Raw genomic sequence first — 25,352 nt, 5'->3', positions numbered from 1 at the left:
TACATTTCTCAACAAGCTTCCTCTCTACTCCTGCACGGTGATTGGCGCCATCCCGGTTTTGGCCCCAGAATGTTTGGTATGGCAGCGTCTAAGTTCCTGCCCCTTCGTTCATCTTGTATAGATGTAAAAGTGCTGGTAGATGGTCTAAGGAGACTTTGGTAGACTATTTGGTCCTATGGGGTTCAAAGGGACAAAGCTTAACTGACGTGTATATGCTGACATAAAAACCCACCAGAAAGGGGAAATCTGAATACATGAGTACTCAAGAAGTGATCAGACCAGGGGTTCCATGGTGTAATGGCTAGCACTCTGGACTCTGAATCCAGCGATCCGAATTCAAATCTCAGTGGGACCTATTTTAGAGACTATCCATTCATTTCTTTTGTTTTGCTTCACAAGTTGTGTGTTACTGCCACAAAAGCAGCCGAGACAAGTAGCTGCTTATACCAAGGATGCTTGTTAAGCTAGTGACCCTGGCTGCCTCGTAACATAGGCTCTGCAAATCACTATCCATAGACTATAACTTTGGGGTAATATTGCATGGCTCTCTCCTTTGGCGAAAAGCTCTGCAAAAGAAGAACATGAGAAAAAGCTATTGAAAGGAGTGTTTAAAGTCAAAGAGTTCAAATCCGTTGGCTTCTCTTTGTTCAAGTTCAAATCTGGAGAACTATGAATTGTGCAAGGCTTTACTGAAGGGATGGAAAGCTTCAAGTCAGCTAGCTGGGCAGGCTGATGAAGAAAAGAGCTCCCTTAAAGAAGCTGGGCCTTGTTAGTATAGTCGTGAGTATCCCCACCTGTCACATGGGAGAACGGGATTCGATTCCCTGATGGGGAGATGGCCTTTCCCTTTCGACACACTTCACTGGCCTCACTCACGTTCAGTCCTTGAATAGTCTTTCAAGAGGGACGTTTTTGGTCAGATTTACAGAACATGGCCATTCTAGAAATTAGTTTTATGGCGAACTCGCTCAACGCCAAGTTTACAGGGTTTCTGTCCAGGCTCAAATATTACACTTCATGGGGTAGGTATGTTTTAAACTGCGTGTCGGAATTTTACGGGGGGGGGGGGGGGTATTCATCTCTCCCAGACCCTTTCATCTAAGTTTTTCTCCTCTAGAGGCAGTGTAAAAATATACTGACAATTCGAATCATGTGCCCTCCAAATAATGCTGAAGTAACAGCAGTACTGTAGTGCTGTTCTACAGTAGGACAAAGATGGCTGAAGTAAGGTCATAATCTGAGAAATTGTGGAACAGCTGCAAACTTTTCTGCTTTTGTCAAATAGGCTGCTTATTGCATGGCTGAAAGTGGAAGAATCGAATACTGAAACAAGTGTTAAGACTGGTTGTTGCTCTGCTGCAAAGGATGCATTGTTACTCTGTTGCAAAGGCTTCCAACAGAGGGAATGTTTGCTGTTTGTAGTTGTTCCCCTTTCATCTGACCTCCGCCACAACTACCAGTGAATGTATTCTCCTGTCGGGTACTCATGAAGTAGAGTGTGGGAGATGGGTAATTGTGTCTGGTAGGAGTATGCGGTAACCCAGGTGTAGACTGGCCTGCAATGAATCCTCATCGTAAAAGGGTGGGAGAAGTGCCTGAGCACCTTATAAGGGCCCTAGCTGGAAGTAGTGTTAAAGTGTGAGACCACTGGCATTATGTAGGACCTGGTTATCCAGCTGAGAGTGAGCTCAGAGTGGATGAATTTTAGCAAAACATTTGAAAACTTTACATCATATAGTGAATACATTACAAACATAGCCAGTTTTACACAGTAATAGTCAATTATACAGGGTGATCCCGATTTATCTGTTCATGACGCTGTGTATAAGTTCCAGGCTTTCTCAGTCATGAAGGGGTCTACAGGGACTGCACTGAAGCTAACAACACAATGCGCCAAGGTGAGCATCCAATGCAGGATCCAGTGCCAAAAGCAACTATACAGGCCATTCCCACAGTGTGGGGTTTAAGTATGGCTCCCAACGGTTTTACTGAACTTGCACTGATCTTAGAGACATGGCTTCTGTAGAGAGTGAGGGATGATTGAAGAACTCTTTGGGAAAATATTAAAAGTAAATAAAGTATTGAAAATGGTTTCTTTGGCAAGGAGAAGCAGTCCATCACCTATACACTAGCAAATAACCAAGGCGTCACAGAGTAAGGTAGGGGTACAGGAAAGGCACTTAGGGAAAGTGTCCTCAAAGATTTGCCAGTGTCCAATCACCTGATGGAATTAGCCCTTTAACCCACATCCTATGAATACTCTACCTGGGTCCTGTACCGTACAATTTGGATAAAAGGTTTGTCAGAGTTGGGCTTTAAAGAAAAATCTTCCAAAAATGGACTATAGTTTTTGGCAGGCTTAGGCTAGCCAGCTTGCTCATATGAATTTGAGTTGGACCATACAACTGTAATTTCTTGCTCAACTACAGTCTGTGCACTGGTTGCACCCTATGATGAATGCCCAGTAGATTAGGAATAGAAGATTTCTGCTCGAGTTGTGCTGCTACATGGGTGAATACTGTGTGTTGTTGGGGCCTGGGAAGTAAAGGCCTATTGAGACTGCCCGGAGTGCCCATTTCTGTAGACTGCCTCACTCAGATCTATTGTGAGGGTTGTCAGGCCAGCAAGGCCTTGCAAGTTGATGACACTCCTGTTTCCCAGGTGGCAATCACAGTCCCAATCTTCTGTTTTGTAACTGTCACCTCTTTCTGGCTGCTCTTCAGGGAGCCCTGTACATCTTACCAATATAAAGGCTCTGAAGTGCAAACTGCAAGTAGAGGAGACAACTTCAGATCACAGAATCGGGGTCCTCAGTGACCAAGGCTAATGCATATGTGCCCTCCTCTGACCTGATAAGGTGAGAGGAAAACCAGCTTATGGATAAGCAGCCATTGGTTCCTGGGAGTATTAGAAAAAACTACACATTGGAGGAAAGACTGCATTGGTGAGGGGAGCTTATCTATTACATGTACCTATATAGCCCCAGCAATTTACGCTACGTTTTACATATATATTGTATAATCACAGAAGTTTCTGGCTAAAAATTTAAAAGTACAGGCAGTAAGCCCTCGAGTTGAAACCTGAAATTGCCTTACCATATTATCTCTTGCTAAGAATATATGATAGCAGTCTTCACTATACTGTAGCATAACAAGACAAAAAAAAAAAAAAAAGTAAATGAGACTATAGCCAGGCAATCTTTATTGCTCACCTTTCACACAAACAGCATACGCTCAAGCTGGCTTCCTTCACAGCTTAACATGGCTTATTTACACAGTAAACCCAGCAAAAAAGCATAATGTAGCTCTTGGAAAAGATCACACATCCACAAAGGTTTTGATTCTTATTAAATAATCTGGGCATACACCCACTTTGCTCACAGAGTAGTGCATTCGTTGGGGGGCAGAAGAGGAAAATATGGGGATAAATGTGTTGTGGAATCTTGCACACACAACAGGGAGAAAAAAAATGTTTTTAACGGTTTTCAAGTAATTTATCTGAAATTATTAGTGTTTTATGAAAGCAGCCAAGTCCTTTAAGGCAGCCACATTTGACATTTGAAGACCACAGCTATGACTTTGTTAAGCAGCACTGATCCTCTTGAGCTGGATGTGATGTGAAATTGCTAGATGAAAGATGGAAGGCTTGATTGCCCTAAATACTGCAGTAGAGCTCATGTAATAATGATTACCTTATCAGAAAAGCAAACAGCATTTTAAAGGGTAAGTGCACTTTAAAACAAAGCAAGCTTATCTCTTCTGCCCTCTTTCCCCTGACTTAATCGAATGCACACTGCCCCTCCACACATGTATACTTACATCAATATGATGGCTGCAATTTCACATTTTATTAACATCCAGAGATGCAAGTCTTCACTGTTCTCGATGCACCTGTGCTTTACATATCAAATGACTTCTACAAGACTATCTCAGGAATTGAGTCAAATGGGCACTAATGCTCAGGTGTGGTACTGCTGGATGTAAAAAACCATAGGAGCCACTGGACCAAAGTTTGCATGCTTCTCTGAAGCGGGAGGATGGGTTAGGTCAGCGTAAGTGGCCAAAAAGAAAAGATGCGCTTTGTTTTAAAAATGCACTTGTCCTTAAAAAAAGAAAAAAAAAATGTAATGCATGCAGCATATGCATTTGAAGGCAGTGTAAAACGTACACATTCATCATATAAAACATTATGTCAAAAACCACAGAAGAAAAGCATATGGAACTGCTAATCATTCACCTGTAATGCAAGCAGGAAGAAAAATGCTAAGAGCACATTTAATAAGTCAAAAGACAACGTGCAGTAACCAATGTCGATCATCTTTTTCTACTCTGTTAGGGAACTGCAATTTGGCTTGGGTTATGGGTTATTAAACCACTCTCATTGTCCTTTATGGCAGAATATGGTTGACATAGACAAAACATCTAATTTTCCTTTTTATATCCATCTTTCAACGTCATATTCATGTGTTAACAGACTGGTAACAAATGTTTTTTGTGATACTTATATGAAAAAAGACAGGATACCTTAAAAGTGGTGCAAAAGGCTCAAAATGTTTTACCTTCATGCATTCTATGCATGAAGGTAAAAAACCTGTTTGCAGCACCCCCCCCCCATTCTTAACTGAGCACCCACCAATCCAGTGATGTTCACAAAAACCTCAACTGTATGGGGACTCTCCCTCATTGGCTGAGACAGCAGTGGGAGCCCATTAGCTACCCACTGCTGTCAATCACAGCCAGTGTGCCAATGAGGAGAGAGCAAGAGAGTGGGGCCAAGGCTCTGTGCCTTATTGATGCGTAGAGCAATGGCTCGGTAGTGAGCATGCACCCAGGAGTACCTTTCTCTGGAGGCACTGCTTGAGGGAGAGGAGCCAGGAGGGGACCTGAAAAGGACCAGGGCAGCGGTGTGCAAAACCACTGCACAGAGCAGGCAAGTATGACATGTTTGTTATTTTATAAAAAAACAAAAAAAAAAGCAAACAAAAAAAAGCTTTAGCATTATTTTAAACTAAAAGGAGCTCAAAAAAAAAAATCACAGCCAAGGTTAAATATATTTTCACTTTACTTTAAAAAATAAAGAGCCCATTTACAAAGAAAACAAAAAGTGGGAAATAACTCGTAAACAGAAGTAGAGGAGTAGTCCATAGTGACCAATTAGGATGTATCCTATTCTCTGCAAAAATGAAACAAGGAAACTTGTCATTTGGGCCGACTCCACATTTGTTCCATTGTGTTCTCCCTTAATTAGCACATTCTAAATTTATAGCTATGAAAATCATTACCATTTTTATTTCAAAGAACTTGTTTTTTGAGATGTAGGGTGATAACCGGACCTTATGTATACAGTCACACTTACAGGTCTGTGCTATTAGGTTACCACCCCAACAAGATCACTCACTTGTAGAACGCTTGATAGGCTGTCCTTGCCTAAAACACTCTATTACACTCTGACAGGCTGAAATGAGGAAAGAGGTATGCATTTGTTTTGTGAAGCAGATCTTTAACGGGGGTGTAAAAAAAAAAAAAAAAAAATAATGAAAAAAAATTTGTACTGAGCCAAGCAACAGGTGACTTAATACACAAGTTACTTAAACTGCTACAAATGTATGTCGCACATCCAGGGCAACCCCCCTCATAACTAGATACATTTCTGGGTGGAGCTTTTAAATAAACTGAATATAACAACTGTTTACCCATCTCTGCAACAATTTTGGAGTGAAAAAGGTAACCTCAACAAACAGCATGTCTGAAAAAAACGTAACAGTGGGAATACAATTTTATTGTTTTGTCCACACATGCATTAAAGCTATGGGATAGCGCAAAAAACAAAAAAAATGAACAAAAACCAAAAAACTCTTTCTGATCTGGTTGTCACAACTATTACGTGAGCTCTACTTTAAGTGAAACTAGAATGATCTCAACTGGTGTAATGTCTTCCTTGTCCAAAACCAGATTGATTATATTGGTAACCTCCATGTTGAAAGTGCTGCTCAAACTGACCACCTTGGTTGTATGTTTGTGCACCACGGCCACCCCAACCCCCACTTTGCCCTCCTCTTCCACCACGACCACCTCTGCCTCCTCTTCCGCCTCCACGGCCACTTCCTCTGTCATTGTGATGGCCACCATCTTGAAATCTGTTGTCTTGTTGATAGCCTCCTCCTTGATATCCTCCACCAGTGTAGGATGAACCTTGGTAGCCTCCATATCCTCCTCCTCCCTGGTATCCACTTCCACCTTGATATCCACCACCACCACCTTGATATCCACCTCCTTGATACCCTCCTCCGCCACTCTGGTAGCCTCCAGTTTGATATCCAGAATCTCTGAAGCCTCCATCTTGGTAATGTCCACCTGAACCACTGCCACCACCATCTGTCCAGCCTCCTTGTACTTTACTTCCTCTACCTCCTCTGTTTCCTTGATCATAATTACCACGGCCTCGTCCACCACCTTGCTCATAGCCACCACGGCCACCTCCTTGTTCATAGCCTCCACGGCTACCTCCCTGTTCATAGCCCCCTCGGCCACCATAAGACTGTTCATATCCACCTCTTCCTCCACCTCTACCACCACCTTGTTGTGGGCCATCTTGTCTCTTCTGCCAAGGTGGCATTTCTGGTGGAGGAGGTTCTATCTCATTGGGTCTACCACCTCTGTCAGGAACTCTTCCCATTAACACCTGTAATGAAAACATATTGTTTGTATGAACAGGGCAATATTAAATATACTATGGCTCTCAACAAAAGAACACAACAAATATGGTATGGCTTAATGCACAAAGTTCTGTATTTGATAAAAGGCAAAATTGAGCTCAGCCTGTTGGATTAGAATCAAAAGCAAGAAACTTGGGTTGTATCTTGCACTTATGAGAACAAACCATTAACTCAGGCAGATTATACACTGTTCAAAAAAAAAAAAACTTAAGTAACACTTTGAGAACACATCAGATCTCAGTGGGGAAAAATATCATGCTGGATACCTATACTGATATGGACTGGGTAATATGTTAGGAACATAAGGATGCCCCAATATTTGATGGAAATGAAAATGATCAACCTACGGAGGACTGAATTCAAAGACCCCAAAAATCAAAGTGAAAAAAATGATGCAGCAGGCTAGTCCATTTTATTGAAATTTCATTGCAGCAACTCAAAATAGTACTCAGTAGTTTGTATGGGCCCCACGTGCTTGTATTCATGCCTGACAACATCAGGGCATGTTCCTAATGAGATGACGGATGGTGTCCTGGGGTATTTCCTCCCAGATCTGGACCAGGTCATCACTGAGCTTCTGGACAATCTGAGGAGCAACCTGGCGGTGTCGGATGGACTGAAACATGATATCCCAGAGGTGTTCTATTGGATTTAGGTCAGGGGAGTGTGGGGGCTATTCATTCAATGGAATCAATTCCTTCATCCTCCAGGAACTGACTGCATACCCTCGCCACATGAGGCGGGAATTGTCGTGCACCAGGATGAACCTAGGACCCACTGCACCAGTGTAGGGTCTGACAATGGGTACACGGATTTCACTCTGATACCTAATGGCATTTAGGGTGCCATTGTCTAGCCTGTAGAGGTATGTGCATCCCTCCATGGATATGCCTCCACAGACCATCACTGACCCACCACCAAAACGGTCACGCTAAACGACAGACAGCGTAACATTCTCCACAGTTTCTCCAGACTCTTTCACGTCTGGCACGTGCTCAGGGTGAACCTGCTCTCATCCGTAAAAAAGCACAGGGCACCAGTAGGTGGACCTGCCACTGCTGGTGTTCAATAGCAATGCCAACTGAGCTCTATGGTGCTGGGCAGTGAGCACAGGGCTCACTAGAGGATGTTGGGCCCTCAGGCCACCCTCGTGAAGTCTGTTTCTGATTGTTTGGTCAGAGACATTCATGCCAGTGGCCTGCTGGAGGTCATCCTGTAGGGCTCTGGCAGTGCTCATCCTGTTCCTCCTTGCACAAAGAAGCATATACCGGTCCTGCTGATGGGTTAAGGACCTTCTATGGCCCTGTCCAGCTCTTCTAGAGCAACGGCCTGTCTTCTGGAATCTCCTCCATGCTCATGAGACTGTGCTGGGAGACAACAGCAAACTGTCTGGCAATGGCACATATTGATGTGCCATCCTGGAGGAGTTGGACTGCCTCTGCAACCTCTGTAGGGTACAGGTATCGCCTTCATGCTACCAGTAGTGACACTGATCTTAGCCAAATGAAAAACTAGTGAAAAACCGTCAGACAAAATGAGTAGGGAAAATAATGTCAGTGGCTTGCACCTGTAAAACCATTCCTGTTTTGGGGATAGTCTCATTGTTGCCCATCTAGTGCACCTGTTTTTAATTTCATTACCACCAAAGCAGCTGAAACTGATTAACAACCCCCTCTACTACTTAACTGACCAGATAAACATCCCAGAAGTTTAATTGACTGGATGTTATACTTTGATTAAAAAGTGTTCCTTTTTTTTGAGCAGTGTATTTATCACAATTAAGAGAAAGAAACATTAGACCTGGGAAAAGTCAAGTACAGAATAACACCCACAAAAGAACAACTAATCTAAAAGTGATAATCAGCATAATTATCATTAAAAACAAAGAATACATGTTTTTTTCCCCCCAAGAAAGTTTTCTTAAAGTTTTTTATGCATAAAAGATGCAGAAAACAGTGCATATCCCATTACAGGATGTTATAGTCATAATGTAGTATAGCTTTTACAAGTATTTTATAAAGCTATGAACACTTTGTAAATAAAATGATTGTGTAGGATGCCATTACCACTTGCCCTCCTGAGGATTTACCCCTCTTCCTGACCTGGCCATTTTTTGTGTTATGGTGCTGCACAACTTTAACGGACAAATGCGCAGTCATGCACTGCTGCACCCAAATGAAATTTACGTCTTTTTTTCCTCACACAAATTGAGCTTTCTTTCGGTGCTATTTGATCATCTGTGCGTTTTTTTTTTTTCATAGCGCCAAAAAAAAAAAAGAAAAAAAAAAAAGACCAACAATTTTGAGAAAAAAAATCAATATTTTTGACTTTTTGCTATTAAACATGTCTAGTAACATTTTTCTTAAAAAAGCAATATTTTGTTATAAATTTAGGCCAAAATGTATTCCGCTGTCTTTGCTATAAAAAAAAAAACCCCAATACGTTTAAATTAATTGGTTTACGTGAAAGTTAGCATTTACAAATGGCGGTATATGTACTGGGATTTTTTTTAATGTTTTATTTTTACTAGTAATGGTGGCAATCAGCGACTTATAGCGGGACTGCAGCGGACATTTTGACACTGGGGGGAAACTTGCTGTCACTGACATCCCCAGTGACATCAATACAGTGATCAGTGCTAAAAAAACCAAAAAAACACTGACACTGTACTAATGGCACTGGGCAGGAAGGGATTAACATGAGGGACGATCAAAGGGTTAACTGTGTGCTGTTTACTTGCGTCTGTGTACGTGTGCTTCACTGTAAGCACACTGCTTTGCATGGCTGTGCTGTGCATAGCAATCCAAAGCAGTGTGCACAAGCTGACAGGGAGAACTATTTTGTTTACAAACAGTTCTCCCTGTCGGAGATGCTCGGCAATCATCAGGCGCCAGCGAGTAATTACCGGTCGGGACCCAGTGATTAACAGCCGCGGCCGAGAATGGCTGCGTGGGTAGGGCGCGTCCCCCTTCCCGGAAATGCAAAAGCACATATATATGTGATTTTGCACACCTGTGCCTCCCTGTAGCAGTATTTTTGCCATAGGGTGGTCAGAAAGCAGTTAATTAGCATCCTAGGACAACAAAGTCCCTCAAAACAGTGTGTATATTCAAACACAAGGACATTAGGGATACAAAAAGGCTGGAGAGAGGGTAGAAACTCTGTGCATTAAAAGGATAAGTTAGCCTTTCTCCAAAAAAAAAAAAAAAAAAGAAAAAGAAAAAGTACATAATTTTGCAAGTAAAAAAAAAAAAGTGCATTTATTATTTTTATTAGGAGCCTGCAGAACATTGCACCCGTGATCAGCAGATTAGGGGGCAATGCAGGGCTCTTGCAGTCTGTCAGTGTAAGCTGTTTGCTCATACCTCCTACAGGCAGGCAGTTATACAATGACAGGAAGAATCAATGAAATCCCTAGCGCATTCAGCAGTAATGACAAGAGTTAGAAATTTAAATATGTAGACAGTTTACCCATGTTTTTTAACCGCTTCCATGCTGCCCTATAGCAGAAATACTGCTCAAAATCATAAATATATTATACAGTGAGGAACAGAAGTATTTGAACACCCTTCGATTTTGCAAGTTCTCCCACTTAGAAATCATGGAGGGGTCTGAAATTCACATTGTATGTGCATTCCCACTCTGAGAGACAGAATTTAAAAAAAAAAATTCAGGAAATCACATTGTATGATTTTTAAAGAATTTATTTGTCTTGCACTGCTGAACATAAGTATTTGAACACCTAAAACACAGCAAGAATTCTGGCTCTCAAAGACCTGTTACTGTGCCTTTAAAAGTCCACCTCTACTCCACTCATTAATCTAACTTAGTAGCAGCTGTCTGACCTCTTTAAAGACAACTGTCCACCCCACAGTCAGACGCCAACTACTACCATGGGCAAGACCAAAGAGCTGTCAAAAGACACCAGAGACAAAATTGTGGACCTCCACAAGGCTGGAAAGGGCAAGGGGGCAATTGCCAAGCAGCTTGGTGAAAATAGATCAACTGTTGGAGCAATTGTTAGAAAATGGAAGAGGCTAAAGACGACTGTCATCACATGTCCAGGCCCGTCTGAAGTTTGCCAATGACCATCTGGATGATCCAGAGGAGAAAGTCATGTGGTCAAATGAGACCAAAATATAACTTTTTGGTCTAAACTTTACTCGTCGTGTTTGGAGGAAAAAAGAAGGATGAGTTGCATCCCAAGAACACCATCCCTACTGTGAAGCATGGGGGTGGTAACATCATGCTTTGGGGGTGCTTTTCTGCGAAGGGGACAGGACGACTGCACTGTATTAAGGAGAGGATGAATGGGGCCATTTATTGTGAGATTTTGAGCAACAACCTCCTTCCCCAGTCAGAGCATTGAAGATGGGTCGTGGCTGGGTCTTCCAACATGACAACGACCTGAAGCACACAGCCAGGATAACCAAGGAGTGGCTCCGTAAGAAGCATATCAAGGTTCTGGAGTGGCCTAGCCAGTCTCCAGACCTAAATCCAATAGAAAATCTTTGGAGGGAGCTGAGTTTCAGTTTCGTGTTGCTCAGCACCAGCCCCGAAACCTGACAGATCTAGAGGAGACCTGTGTGGAGGAGCGGGCCAAAATCCATGTTGCAGTGTGTGCAAACCTGGTCAAGAACTACAGGAAACGTTTGACCTCTGTAATTGCAAACAAAGGCTTCTGTACCAAATATTAACACTGATTTTCTCAGGTGTTCAAATACTTATGTTCAGCAGTGCAAGACAAATAAATTCTTTAAAAATCATACAATGTGATTTCCTGAATTTTTTTTTTAAATTCTATCTCTCAGAGTGGGAATGCATACAATGTGAATTTCAGACCCCTCCATGATTTCTAAGTGGGAGAACTTGCAAAATCACAGGGTGTTCAAATACTTCTGTTCCTCATATATATATATATATATATATATATATATATATATACACACACACACACACACACACACACACACCACACACGTGATTCATCCGATTTAGGCCAGTGATGGTCGGCTTAAGTCAGATGATCAATCCCTGTCCTATCATGGATCTTCCTGTACCTGTGTTTACAGTTACACAGGTACAGGAAATTATGACATCTTCTCTCTCTGGGCACATTCCGTTCCAGAGAGAGAAGAATCAACACAGTGAGCAAAAGCAGCACACTTTTACAGTTCGAACACTTTAGGACATAGTTAACCCCTTGATCGCCCCCTCAGTTAACTCCTTCTCTGCCCTGTCACCAGTGTCATTAGTACAGTGTACAGATTTTTTGCCAATTACTGTATTAGTGTCGCCGGCGACTTCAGATAGTGTTAGCGACAGCGCCCCTCCCAGATAGCGTCACATTGCCCGCCAGTACACCAGTAATCACATTTAACCCCTTGATTGCCAGGAACACGTTCACATACACAATAAACCTCCATTGCCAGTACAATGCCTGAACGGATCGATATCTTTGATCAGATCAGCACTATACCAGCGTTCACATTAGTATAATGTCCTCAAAAACGCAGCGTTATCAGGATCAGCCCCGACACCTGCATTTAGCCCCTACGCTTACCCCCCCCCCCTCCCTCAGCTAGTGCAGTGTCAGTAGGTCACGGTCACTTGATACATTGCTCACAAAACCGCAGTGTTCGCAGAATCAGGAATGATGTCTGTTACCACTTAGCAGTAATTTTTTTTTGTAGCGGTTCAAGCAGTCCCTACAAACCAGGTGCTCTTTTTCCCATGAGTTGCACTAGGTACCTATAAATTTAGTGGCCAAAATGTCCAACGAAAGGTACACTAGTGAAGAGGTCAACAGGATTCTGAGCATGTCAGGTGAGAGCAAAGGGGAAGACTCCCTGACACAATCAGCCTCAGAATATGAACCCGTAGACAGCAGTAATACCGAGAGATAACTCAGACGATGGAGAAGAGGTCCCTGCTAAGGTCAGGTGTACCCGACCCCATTCCCAGGTTGCTGAGATGTTCCAAACGAATGATGACTCTCATATGCAGCAGAGTGCCAGAACTAGTGCCACTCTACCTTTTGGTGAACTGGCGAGCACCAGCGGCCTAGTACATTCTGGTCTTTCATATGCCAGCACTGCAGTATCACTTGGTGAAGTGGGGTGACATAAGTGCAGTACAAGCTGGTGCTGTGGTGGGCACAAGTAGTGTCCCACAGCCACCAAGAATTTGCACACAGGCCCGTAGAGCCCCTAGTATCCTTCCGGATGTGCTTGCAAATCCCGATTGGCAGCCCACAAATTCTGCAGCACCCGTACTTTCCCCATTCACTGTTAAACCCGGAATTCAGGTGGAAACAGCAAATTTAAATACTCCCCTTGATTTTTTGGAGCGGTTTGTCAAAGAAGATCTGTATGCATTGATTGTGGATCAAAACAATTTATATGCACAACAGTTTATCGCTGCCAACTCACATTCAAACCTTACCAGACCATTCGCATGGAAACCCATTACGGTTTCCGAATGTAAAGTTTTTTTGTGCCTAACCCTCAACATGGGCATTACTAAAAAAAAAAAAAGAATTGGTCCACAGACCTGATTCATCATATGCCAGTGTTCTCTGCTGCCATGGCCAGGCATAGATATGAGAGTATGTGACGGAGGTGTAGGTGGGACAGACAAACGCGGAGAGCAGTGGGGCACACAAGGCTTTTATTGAGTGATTTGGAGGGCGCACGATGAATATAGCAAGATTTTTGCAAAACAAAAGTTAAGTCTGTACCACAGGCTGGGACATACGACAAGGAGCACACAAGGCGGCCGACTGGCAGGCAATGGGTTAAGTCCAGGTGGCACACAACAGGGCGGCAGATTGGCAGGCAATGGGTAAAGTCCAAGTGCCACACAGCAGAAGGCAGGCTCTGGCAGTCAATGGGCAAAGTCCGGGGGCACACAGCAGAAAGCAGGATCTGGCAGGCAATAAATTAGTCCGGGGGGCACACAGCAGAAGGCAGGCTCTGTCAGGCAATGAATTAGACCAGGGGACACACAGCAGGAGGCAGACTCTGGCAGGCAATGGGTTAGTCCAGGGGGCACACAACAGAAGGCAGGGTCTGGCAGGCAATCGGTTAAGTCTGGGGGCATACAGCAGAAGGCAGGTTCTGGCAGGCAATGGGTTAAGTCCAGCTTGGCTTTAGGGTCTGGCCACAGCAAAAGACCTCTCACAGCACACTGGGTTGCGAGCAGGGGAAGATTCACGCTGTCCAGGCCCTGCTCCAGTCTTTTATCAACAGAGCAGGACGCTCACAGGTTGCCAGGCAAAGGCCACCCTAGCATCGGGTTTCCATGGAAACAAGCCCCACCCCCTCACTCTGGCTGTGCACAGGGAGCACAGCTTTTGTCTTCAGTGGGTACAGAGCGAGGGAACAGCAGGGCCAGCCTGTGCCTGCCGAGACGAGGGGATGTGCGGCGACAACCAGGTGGCCTGCATGTGGGGAGGCAGACTCCCCGGTGCTCGGCCGAGGAGCGGTGTGGAGAATCACAGCAGGAGGTACCACCCTGGCATCCAGCACACCACTTTATGTGGGCTACATGCGGACGAAGGGGCGTGTAATGGGGAAAGGGGAGTGCAGAGATCCGGAGAGAGGGAGCAGTGGAGGGGTGGGACTGTGACAGAGTATAATGCGTTTTATGCATTTCAACGACAACACACACTTTTGTCCTCGGGTGATCCTGAATTTGACCAGCTCTACAAAATTAGGCCCCTTTTAAATCACCTTAACCAAAAATTTGCAGATATCTATACTCCCCAGCAAAACATCTGCGTTGATGAGTCCCTCATTAATTTTTCTGGCCGCCTTGCATTCAAACAATTTCTCCCCAGCAAGCGTGCCAGATATGGGGTCAAGATGTACAGTGACGGAAATAAGTATTTGATCCCCTGCTGATTTTGAAGGTTTCCTTCCTCACAAAAAAATGATCAGTCCAAAAATTGAATGGTAGGTATTGTAACACTGAGAGACAGAATAGCAACAAAAGATTCAAAAGAAATGCATGTCTAACAAATTATGCACCGATTTACATGTTCATGAGGGAAATAAGTATTTGATCCCCTTCACAAAACATGACTTAGTACTTGGTGGCAAATCCCTTGTTGGAAATCATAGAGGTCAGACGTTTCCTGTAGTTGGCCACCAGGTTTGCACACATCTCAGGGAGGGATTTTGGCCCACTCTTGGCAGATCCTCTCCAAGTCCTTAAGGTTTGGTAGCTGAAACTCGAACTTTCAGCTTACTCCACAGAATTTCAATCGGATTTAGGTCTGGAGACTGGCTAGGCCACTCCAGGACCTTAATGTGCTTCTTCTTGAGCCACTGCTTTGTTGCCTTGGCTGTGTGTGTTTTGGGTCATTTTCATGCTGGAACACCCAACCACGACCCATTTTCAATGCCCTGTCTGAGGGAAGAAGGTTCTCACCCAAGATTTGACAGTACATTGCCCATCGTCCCTTTGATGTGGTGCAGTTGCCCTGTCCCCTTAGCAGAAAAACACCCTGAAAGCAGAATGTTTGACAGTTGGGATGGGGTTCTTGAGGTCATAGGCAGCATTCCTCCTCCAAACACGGCAAGTTGAGTTGATGCCAAACAGCTCAATTTTGGTCTCATATGACCACAATACTTTCAACCAGTCCTCCTCTGCATCATTCAGATGTTCAGTGGCAAACTTCAAACGGGCCTTGACATGTGCTTTCTTGAGCAAAGGGACCTTGCGGTCACTGCAGGATTTCAATCCTTGTCGGCGTATTGTATTACCAATTATTTTCTTGGTGACTCTGGTCATTGACAAAATTCTCACGTGTAGTTCTGGGATGATTCCGCACTGTTCTCATAATTATTGACACAAGGTGAGATCTTGCATGGTGCACTAGGCCTAGGGAGACTGACAGTTGTTTTGTGTTTCTTCCATTTGCGAATGATTGCACCAACTGTTGTCACCTTCTCACCAAGCTGCTTGGCGATAGTTTGGTAGCCCAGTCCAGCCTTGTGTAGGTCTACAATCTTGTCCCTGACATCCTTGGACAGCTCTTTGGTCTTTGCCATGTTGGAGAGTTTGGAATCTGATTGTTTGATTGCTCCTGTGAACAGGTGTCTTTTATACAGATAACAAAATTAGATTGGCAGCACTCCCTTTAAGAGACTGCTTCTAATCTCAGCTTGTTACCTGTATGAAAAGACACCTGGTAGCCAGAAATCCTGCTGAATGATAGGGAATCAAATACTTATTTCCCTCATGAACATGCATAATTTGTTAGACATGCATTTCTTTCAAATTTTTTGTTGCTGTTCTGTCTCTCAGTGTTACATTACACCTACCATTCGATTTTTAGACTGATCATTTCTTTGTTAGTGGGCAAACATTCAGAATCAGCAAGGGATCAAATACTTATTTACTTCACTGTATAAGACCTGCCCCCCGGATGCCCAGAATACATGGGGAGCAGTGACAAGATAGTTTTGGACTTGGTGTCATCCTTTTTCCATATGGGGTACCACTTAAACATTGACAATTTTTATTCAAGCGTGCCACTATTTAGACATTTGTATAATCTTGGAATTGGCGTATGTGGCACTGTGCGACCTAATCGCGAGTGCTTCCTCCAACGGCTTGTAAATACCGTCTTAGAAACGGGATGTTTTCGTCTTGTCTTCCATTCACGCAGACATGATAGATGGTGCTGTTGAGAAGCCCCTCTGTGTCCATGACTATAACCTTAACATGGGACGGGTGGACTTCAACGACCAGATGATGAAGCCGTACTTAGTTTCCCGAAAAGCCAGACGCTGGTACAAAAAAGTGTCTGTTTATTTCAATTGCCGCTATATAATGCTTTTGTGCTTTACAAAACAACTGGACGAAGTGGATCCTTCCTAAAATTCCAGGAAGAGATCATCACGGCCCTTTTGTATCCAGAAGGTGCTGTGGTTCAAACCCTCAACCCAGATGCAGTTAGCCGGCTGCATGAAAGGCATTTTCCCGATGCCATTCCTGGTACCCCAACCCAAAGGACACCCCAAAAAAGATGTCGTGTCTGTAGCAGACACGGAATTAGGCATGACACCTGCTTTTTTTGTCCCTCCTGTCCTGGCCAACCTGGCCTCTGCTTCCATCGCTACCACACACTAGTAGAGTATTAGACAGGGTACAACAGGGCACAGTTCAGGGCACATATTTACACGGGGTCTCGAAAGAGGTTAGGTAGTCAGGAAACTGGCTATCGCATTTGGAGAGACCCTATAATCTGTTTTAAAAAGTTTAAAGTCTAAAAAAAAAAAAATTCCCCTCAAAATTTAAAATTTTAAAAACCAAAAATAGTTTTTTTCGTTGTTAGTGTTCTACTGTTACAATTTTACTTTTTTATTGTTAATCATTGCTTTTTTCTTTGCAGGAATACCATTCAGCTGCAGCACCGACCGGTTTATTCTTTTTTTTTCATTCGATCTTTTATTACATTTTTCAATACAAATATAAAACAACCTAATACACGCACATTTTATAAATACATCATTCCATTTTAAAGCTACTTTCCCAACACCCACCTATCCCACACCCCCCACCCCTATCCAGTTACCCCCTGTCCCCCCCTTTTGCCTACTTTCAATTCCTCCTTACACTTATCTGTCTAAATCTATGACCTTTCCCCTTCTCACCCACTCTCCGTGTCCGATTCTTCGTCAAAATCTCTCTAGGCCAGGGGTGGGCAACTGTGGCCCGCCAGCTGTTGGTGAACTACAAGTCCCATCATGCCTCTGCCTTTGGGAGTCATGCTTGTAACTGTCAGTTTTGCAATGCCTCATGGGACTTTTAGTTTGGCAACAGCTGGAGGGCCACAGTTGCCCACCCCTGCTCTAGGCTATCCCCCTGAAATCCAGACCATGTCCAGGTATCTTTTAGCGCTTTTAAAATCTGCCCAACCACTCGTTTTCCTAAATGTTTCCATTTTATCCTCCTCCATATGATAGAACTCCTCCAACTTATAAATATTTTCAACTCTGTTTATCCAAATCATTTATTCTTGGTGACTCTGGGGTCCGCCACAACTTGGGGTTCAGGCCCTTAGCCGTACTGAGTAAATTATATAATATCCTGTTTTGGTACGGTTTCACTGAAGGCTCAAAGTTATAAAATAAATACGTCCACTGATCTTTCTGTAACGTAATCTCACATAATTCCTGGATATAGTGGATTATTTCCTTCCAGTAGACCTGTATTTTTGGGCAATCCCACCATCTACGTGCCATTGTTCCCTTTTTCCCAGATCCTCTCCAACATAAAGGTGAAATATCCCCTTGCTGCTTATGTGCCACACTTGGTGTATCATACCATCTCGCCAAACATTTGTAATTAATTTCTACTGTGCTGATATTTATCCCTTCATGTGCAACTTTGAATACTTTATTCTTTTGTTGCTCATTCACTTCTGTTCCAAGCTCCTTCTCCTATTTTCCCAACAATGGGGGCGGATCAGTTTCTTCCAGACCATAAGGATCTTCTACATCCTCAAGGTGGCATGTTTTGGCACCACCTTCACGTTCAACAAGTTTTCAAACGGATACATATCCTTAGTGGTTGTGGGAGCATTGCAACAAAGTATCCTAATTGGCAGTACCACCACTCATCTAATGTGAGAAATAACTTTTTTTTGCCATTAAATCCTGAAAAGTGTGCAATTTCCCTTTACTCAAAATATCCTTCAAACGTGCATTTTTATCATTAATCCATTTACCGGAATCATTTTCCATCCCTGGGCGAAAATACTCCGTACAAACCAAAGGAGTCAATACGGAATTATATTTCCATCCCTTTTGCTTATATATTATATCCCAAGCAGTTAAAACTTTGTCAGTGAAATAGTATTTACGTCTAATATACAAAATGTTTGTGGTATTCAATCTTCCCTAAATGTGCCTTACTCAAAATCCCTTCCATATTTACCCAACCTTTCCCTCGTAAACTAAATGTCCAATCTACTAATCTTGATAATATCACCGCTAACTACTTCCTCAAGTTAGGCAAACCCAATCCTTCATTCCCTTTTTCCCTACACAATACCTCATACCGAATTCTCGATCTCTTATTTGCCCATATAAATCTGAGTATCATCTTCTTTATTATCCCAAAAAAGGCCTTGGTAGATTTACTGGAAGCAGATTTATACAACCTATCCAGGAAGCTTCTCCCTTAGAAAGTCTCCCCAGCTCATCTTTTATTTCATTTATTAAAAGGGATATAATATGCCCAGTATAGGCCCTTTATTGAAGGGGTCAATTTTATTCCCAGGTAACCCATTTCCTTTCCCTCCAGGTGAATGGGAATTCTTTTTGTAGACTTAGCTTCTCTGACTTTGGGATATTGATGTTTAGAATTTCTGACTTTGCAGGGTTTTTTTTTCAACTCCCCGTAGAGTTTCAATATTCTCATTAAATTAGGCAACGTTATTCTAGGATTTGCAATATAAAATAACATATCGTCTGTGTTACCTTATGATCCACTTCCCCTACCATTATTCCAGCTAGATCTACGCACTGTCTTTCCCTCACCAGCACGGGTTCCAGAGATAGAACAAACAATAATGGAGATAATGGACATGCCTAGTTCCGTTGTACATTTTGAAGAACTGGGAAAGGGATCCATTTACCTTAACCGCCACTGATGGGCCTTTATAAAGTCCCTTTATCCACTTCAACATTTTAGGCCCTATTCCTAAGACCTCTAACATATCTAACATAAAACCCCAGTCGACCCTGTCAAAAGCTTTTTCGACATCAATTGACAGTAATAATGTCAGCTGATTCTCTCTCTTTACTTCTTGTAATAGGAACAATGATCTCAAGCCATTATCGCTTCCGTCTTTTCCGGGGATGAATCCTACCTGGTCAAGGTGTATCCACTCTGGCATCAGCAGCTTCAATCTAGTCACCAATAACTTAGCATATTTAACAAGGATATGGGCCTGTAACTAGCACACTGGGCGCTATCCTTTCCTTCTTTAAGTATGACCTTTATATATACTTGTTATGCCTCTTCCCTCATTTCTAACCCTTCTCCTATTACATTCATATAGCCACACATTTTCAGGACTAAAAAAAACTCTACATTTTTTAAAGTAGCCTATCGTATATCCATCTGGGCCAGGACTTTTTCCTGCAGTTGTATTCTTCAGGGCAAGAATAATTTCCTCTGGGCTAATAGCTCTCTCTAAAGCCTCTAATTTTTGATCTGCTATCTTTTTTACATCTTCCAATTCTTTTTGGTCTCTGAGGCTCACATCATACAACTCACTATAGTAACTATGGAACCTGCTAGCAATATCAGCAGTGGCGTACACCAGTTCTCTGTTACCATCTTGAATTTTATCTATAAAATGATTTTTTTCCTTTAACCTTCTCATTAAGTAGTTTCCAGGTTTATTCAACCACTGATATATCTTTCTTTTGATACGCTGTTGAGTATCCTTCTCGACTCCTGTTCCATAAGGTCTTTTAATTCTTCTCTTTTAATAATTATCTTCTGGTATAAATCTGAACCTAAATTCTTTTTACGTGACTGCTCTAATTTATAGAGCTCTTCCGTCGCCTTCTTTATTTTTCCTCCCGTTCTTCTTCTGGGAACCTCAGCCTTGCCGCTTTTTTCGTCTTTCCATCCGATCAAGCAAACTGGAAAGCCCCAGTTGTATCAAACTTTTTTCTCTCTCATATGTTCCAACAGTGGTTTCAAGGCTCTTCTTCTAGCCAGTGTCTCTGGAGCAACGTCAGCAAAAATAAGCAACTTTGTTTCCTCATATTTTATTTCAGTAGTGTCCTGCAAATTTTTCCATATTCTTTCTCTGTCTTCATAGTGATGAAGTCAAACTAATCACATCTCTGGGTCTTTCCGACGGAACTCCTTGTGGCCGTCTAATCCTATGTACCCTCATGATTTTCAAAATTTCTGTCACTGGTCTTCCCATTATTGGATTACACGCTCTCCTTATTTTCTCACTTAGATCCTCTCTGTGTTCTTCTTCTGGTAGACACCAGATCCTTAGAGGATTTCTTCTATCCCGGTTTTCCTGATCTTCTAATTTAAATGAGAGCTTTCTCTGTCTACGCATCTCCTCCATCTGCACTTCTAATTTTTTAATTATTTGAGTGTGTACCTCCATTCTCTCCTCTACTTCTACTCTCATTAGTATCTAACCCAAATCATTGCATAATGTCCCCATCTCATTTTTCATGGACTTCTCTAATTCTGCAAACATTTCCATTTAGTTTTTTGTACGAATTTGTGACATGGCTCTCTTTGTTGTTCGGTGACACTTTGCTCCATGACACTGTCCATGCTTAGGTCTGGTTCCCTTCCCGGGATCCGATCGACAGTCTCGATTGTTCTTTATCCAATTTTCTAGTTCCTTCTTGATGTTTTTCCTGGGTTCGATTTCCCGAACATTTCTCCTGAGGAGGCATGCATTTTTTTAATTGTACTAGCATTGGAATTTGGTTGGGGGTTTTTTACTCCCCCCTCCTTTAGCTGGTTTACTTTTCATCCCTGCTCGGCTCTCGTTACTTTTCTATTATCATAAACTTCCAAGGACTGTCACATAGATGGTCACCTGAACATCCCACCGCCAGGTTATTAGAAAGCACTACTGTCATCCTTTGAGAGAAAGGTCCCTTTTTCCTTTTCTCAAATAATTTTGTCCGCCCCTATTAAATTTCTTTGGGGGCCAGAATAGGTTAAACAGTTCCACCACCCTAGGAGAACACCCCTCAGTATAGTCCTCAGTCACCCCCAAAACTCAGGTATGTATTTGATTTATGAAACAGGCATCAGATGCAACAATTTAAATGTCCTGCCGTTGCCCCCGGTAACTCATCTCACTCCGAACCGACTACTGCATGCCATTCAGACCGTTAGCTCTTCAGCTCCGGTGGTGGCTTGAACACCTGTTAGAGGACTGTTTACTCGCAATGACCTGGAGGTTCTCCAGGTCTCCTGGGATATTATTTATCGACACCTAGGAAGATCCCTCCAGCGCCCTGTTGTCTCCTCTTCATTTGCGGGCCACACAGCATTCCTGGACCTTTAAGGCTTGACACCTGTCACATGCCACATGTCACATGGGGGGAGTGTTCAATCACCTGGATACTCCCAGCCACCACCTCCTTGCTCCCAGCCAGCCGGGTACCTTGGGCTTCTCAGGACTCCACGGCTGCCGCCGACCGTCCACGGACTCCCCACCCCCATTCTGACCCCGACCTGTTTATACGGACAGCAACAGGAACTTACTCTCAGAATATACACAAGTCAGTGTGGGCAGCGCTGTCGGATGAGTTTTTTCATCCACAGTTAAAAAACAGAGCATATATGCAGAAGCATGGGGGCCTAGGATGGATGACCCCTATGCTTCGGCATATATATTTTATATTTTTTGGCACATTTCATGTGTGCCCACCAATAGAAGTGGGTGGATGCAGGGAGGTATATTCTAATGGTGGGCATACCACACACTTTTTATGGCAGAGATATTTCAATACAAAAGTTGTTTTATTGAGTTGCTGAATCTCTGAGCTATAGTGAAGAAAAAAAAAGCGGTAATTACATTTAAAAACCGGCACAATAATAAAGTAAAAAACCGGCGTGGGGTCCCCCCTCCCATCCATACCAAGCCCTTCGGGTCTGGTATGGATTTTGAGGGGAACTCCTATGCTAAAGTTTAAAAAAAAAATGGTGTTGGGGTCCCCCCTCCCCATCCATACCAGACCCTTATCCAAGCATGCAGCCTGGCAGGTCAGGAAAGGGGAGGGGGGCGAGTGGGCGCCCCCCCTGAACCATACCAGGTCACATGCCCCCAAAATGGGGGGTGCTTTGGGGCAGGGGGGCTCCCCCCTAAAGCACCTTGTCCCCATTTTGATGGGGACAAGGGCCTCCCCACAACCCTGGCCGGTGTTTGTGGGGGTCTGCGGGCAGGGGCCCCCCAGATCCCACCCCCCCATGAGAATGAGTATGGGGTACATGGTACAAAATACAAAAAGTATAGTGTGAAAAAAGACAGGACACGGTCTTTGACAAGTCCTTTATTAAAAGAAAAAATAAAAGAATAGATCCAATGTCAATCATGATGTCAGTCGCCACCGCAGTCCCGAAAAAAAGAATTAAAAAAAAAGGCTCCGCTTCAGACAATGGCCCACGGCCGTCTGCCTGCTCCTGCTTCCATATTCCGATAAGCCCTCTGCCCACAGACCCCCACAATCACCGGCCAGGGTTGTGGGGAAGTGGCCCTTGTCCCCATCAGCATGGAGACAAGGTGCCCCAAAGCACCCCCACATATTGAGGGCATGTGGCCTGGAATGGTTTGGGGGGGCGCTCGCTCCCCCCCTTTTCCTGACCTGCATGCTCGGATAAGCGTGTGGTATGGATTTTGGTGGGGACCCCCATGCCATATTTTTTTTTTACATTTTGGCATGGGAGTTCCCCTCAAAATCCATACCAGACCCAAAGGGCTTGGTATAGATGGGAGGGGGGACCCCATGCCATTTATTGATTTATTGTTTTAATTGCCGGCAATTCTTTTACATTCAGCTGTCAATGGGTAACCTCGTGACAGCTGAAACATTAACACATGGTTGTCACTACTAAAACACCGCATGACTTGATAAAATAACTCATGTGGTATTTTAGTAGTGTTTACTTTTCTCTGACCACCGGAACAAATGAATTGGTTTTCAATGCATTCCTATGGGAAACGGCGCTACAGTTTACAAATTTTTCGCTATATGAAAAGTCCCACAGAATGAATGAAATTCGTAAACCGAGGTATGCCTGTATATTTGATAATATATTTTGGCACACTTCATGTGTGCCCATTAGAAGTGGTTGGATGCAAGGCGGTAAATTCTAATGGTGGGCATACCACACACTTTCTGGCAGAGAGTTCTTTTTTTCTTTTTCATTCAGCCCACAGGCTGCATAAAAAAAAAAAAAAAAATAAAAAAGAACATAGCATATACACCCAACAAGGACCAGTGACGTACTGGTACATCACTGGACTTTGAGTGGTTATACAAGGCATCGTCCTGGTATTGTTTTTTTTTTGCCAGCGATCGGCTTTCATGGAAAAGCAATCCTAGTGATTAATTAGCTGCAGGATTGCTTTTACAAGCAGCGGGAAAAGATCTCCCCCGCTGCCTTCCACGGTCTTCTCGGGCAGTCCTGTGCCATCGGGGGAACCTGAGAATGCAGATGGTGTTTCTGCCAGCTGACCATAGAGCCGATTTTCCAAAAGCTTGTGGGAAAAAAAAAAAAAAAAAAAAAAATCTTCCATGGACTCAATATGCCTCACAGCAGATAGTGTAAAAAAACAAACAAACAAACATTCAGAGAGGAAACATCATAGTCTGTTCCTTAGGCTGAGGAAAATCTACCTGTAGTGCCCTTGATAACAATATCAAGAGTTGCCCTGAAGAGACATTGTCCCTGGAAAACTATGGGAGTCAAAACACTTCTTACACAAGAGTTTTCACAGTCCAGACCTTCAACCAACATGCCCTACACCTATATACTGACATAGGACACATAGAAAGAGAAGACTGAACTACACAGTTCAAAAAAATTAAAGAAACACTTTGAAAACACATCAGATCTCAATGGGGAAAAATATCATGATGGATATCTACTGATATGAGCTTGGTAACGTGTTAGGAATGTAAGGATGCCCCAATTTTTGATGGAAATGAAAATGATCAACCTACAGAGGACTGGATTCAAAGCCAATCAAAGTGAAAAAATGATGCAGCAGGCTAGTCCATTTTGCTGAAATTTCATTGCAACTCAAAAATGGTACTTAGTTTGTATGGCCCCCATGTGCTTGTATGCATTCCTGACAACGTTGAAGCATACTTTTAATGAGATGACAGATGGTGTCCTGGGGTATTTCCTCCCATATTTGAACAAGGGCATCACTGAGCTCCTAGACAGTCTGAGGTGCAACCTGGTGGCGTCGGATGGACAGAAACAGGATATCCCAGAGGTGTTCTATTGGATTTAGGTCAGACGAGAGTAGGGGCTATTCAATGGTATCAAATACTTCATCCTCCAGGAACTGCCTGCATACTTTCACCACATGAGTCTGGGCATTGTCGTGTACCAGGATGAACCCAGGACCCACTGCAGAAACGTACGGTCTGACAAGGAGTCCAAGGAATTTATCCCGATAATGGCAGTCAGGGTGCCATTGTCTAGCTGTGGAGGTCTGTGCGTCCCTTCATGGATATGCCTCCACAGACCATCACTGACCCACCACCAAAATGGTCTTGCTGAATGATGTTACAGGCAGCATAACGTTCTCCACAGCTCCTCCAGACCCTTTCATGTCTGTCACATGTCCTCAGGGTGAACCTTCTCTCATCTGTGAAAAGCACAGGGCGCCAATGGCGGACCTGCCAATTCTGGTGTTCAATGGCAAATGCCAATTGAGCTCTATGGTGCCGGGCAGTAAGCACAGGGTCCACTAGAGAAAGTCAGGCCACTCTCGTGAAGTCTGTTTCTGATTGTTTGGTCAGAGACATTCACACCAGTGGCCTCCTGGAAGTCATTTTGTAGGGCTCTAGCAGTGCTCATCCTGTTCCTTCTTGCACAAAGAAGC

General features: G+C 43.4%; 1 protein-coding gene across 1 annotated transcript in view; it reads right to left on the bottom strand.

The window, feature by feature from the left end:
• Positions 1-3,178: 3,178 nt before the first annotated feature.
• TSLIG3A (tRNA splicing ligase complex subunit 3A) overlaps positions 3,179-25,352 on the bottom strand; it is an 87,926-nt gene continuing 65,752 nt past the window's right edge. Inside the window, exon 8 of the mRNA XM_089690173.1 lies at positions 3,179-6,681. Within this exon, the coding sequence (XP_089546299.1) occupies positions 5,917-6,681 (765 nt within the window). The 3' untranslated portion in view covers positions 3,179-5,916. The remainder of the gene's footprint in view (positions 6,682-25,352) is intronic.

Source organism: Staurois parvus, unplaced genomic scaffold (genome assembly GCF_062004578.1).
Source record: "Staurois parvus isolate SC_StPar_1 unplaced genomic scaffold, SC_StPar_1.0 ptg000520l, whole genome shotgun sequence".
Classification (NCBI taxonomy): Eukaryota; Metazoa; Chordata; class Amphibia; order Anura; family Ranidae; genus Staurois; species Staurois parvus.
This window is presented reverse-complemented; position numbering and strand designations above follow the sequence as displayed.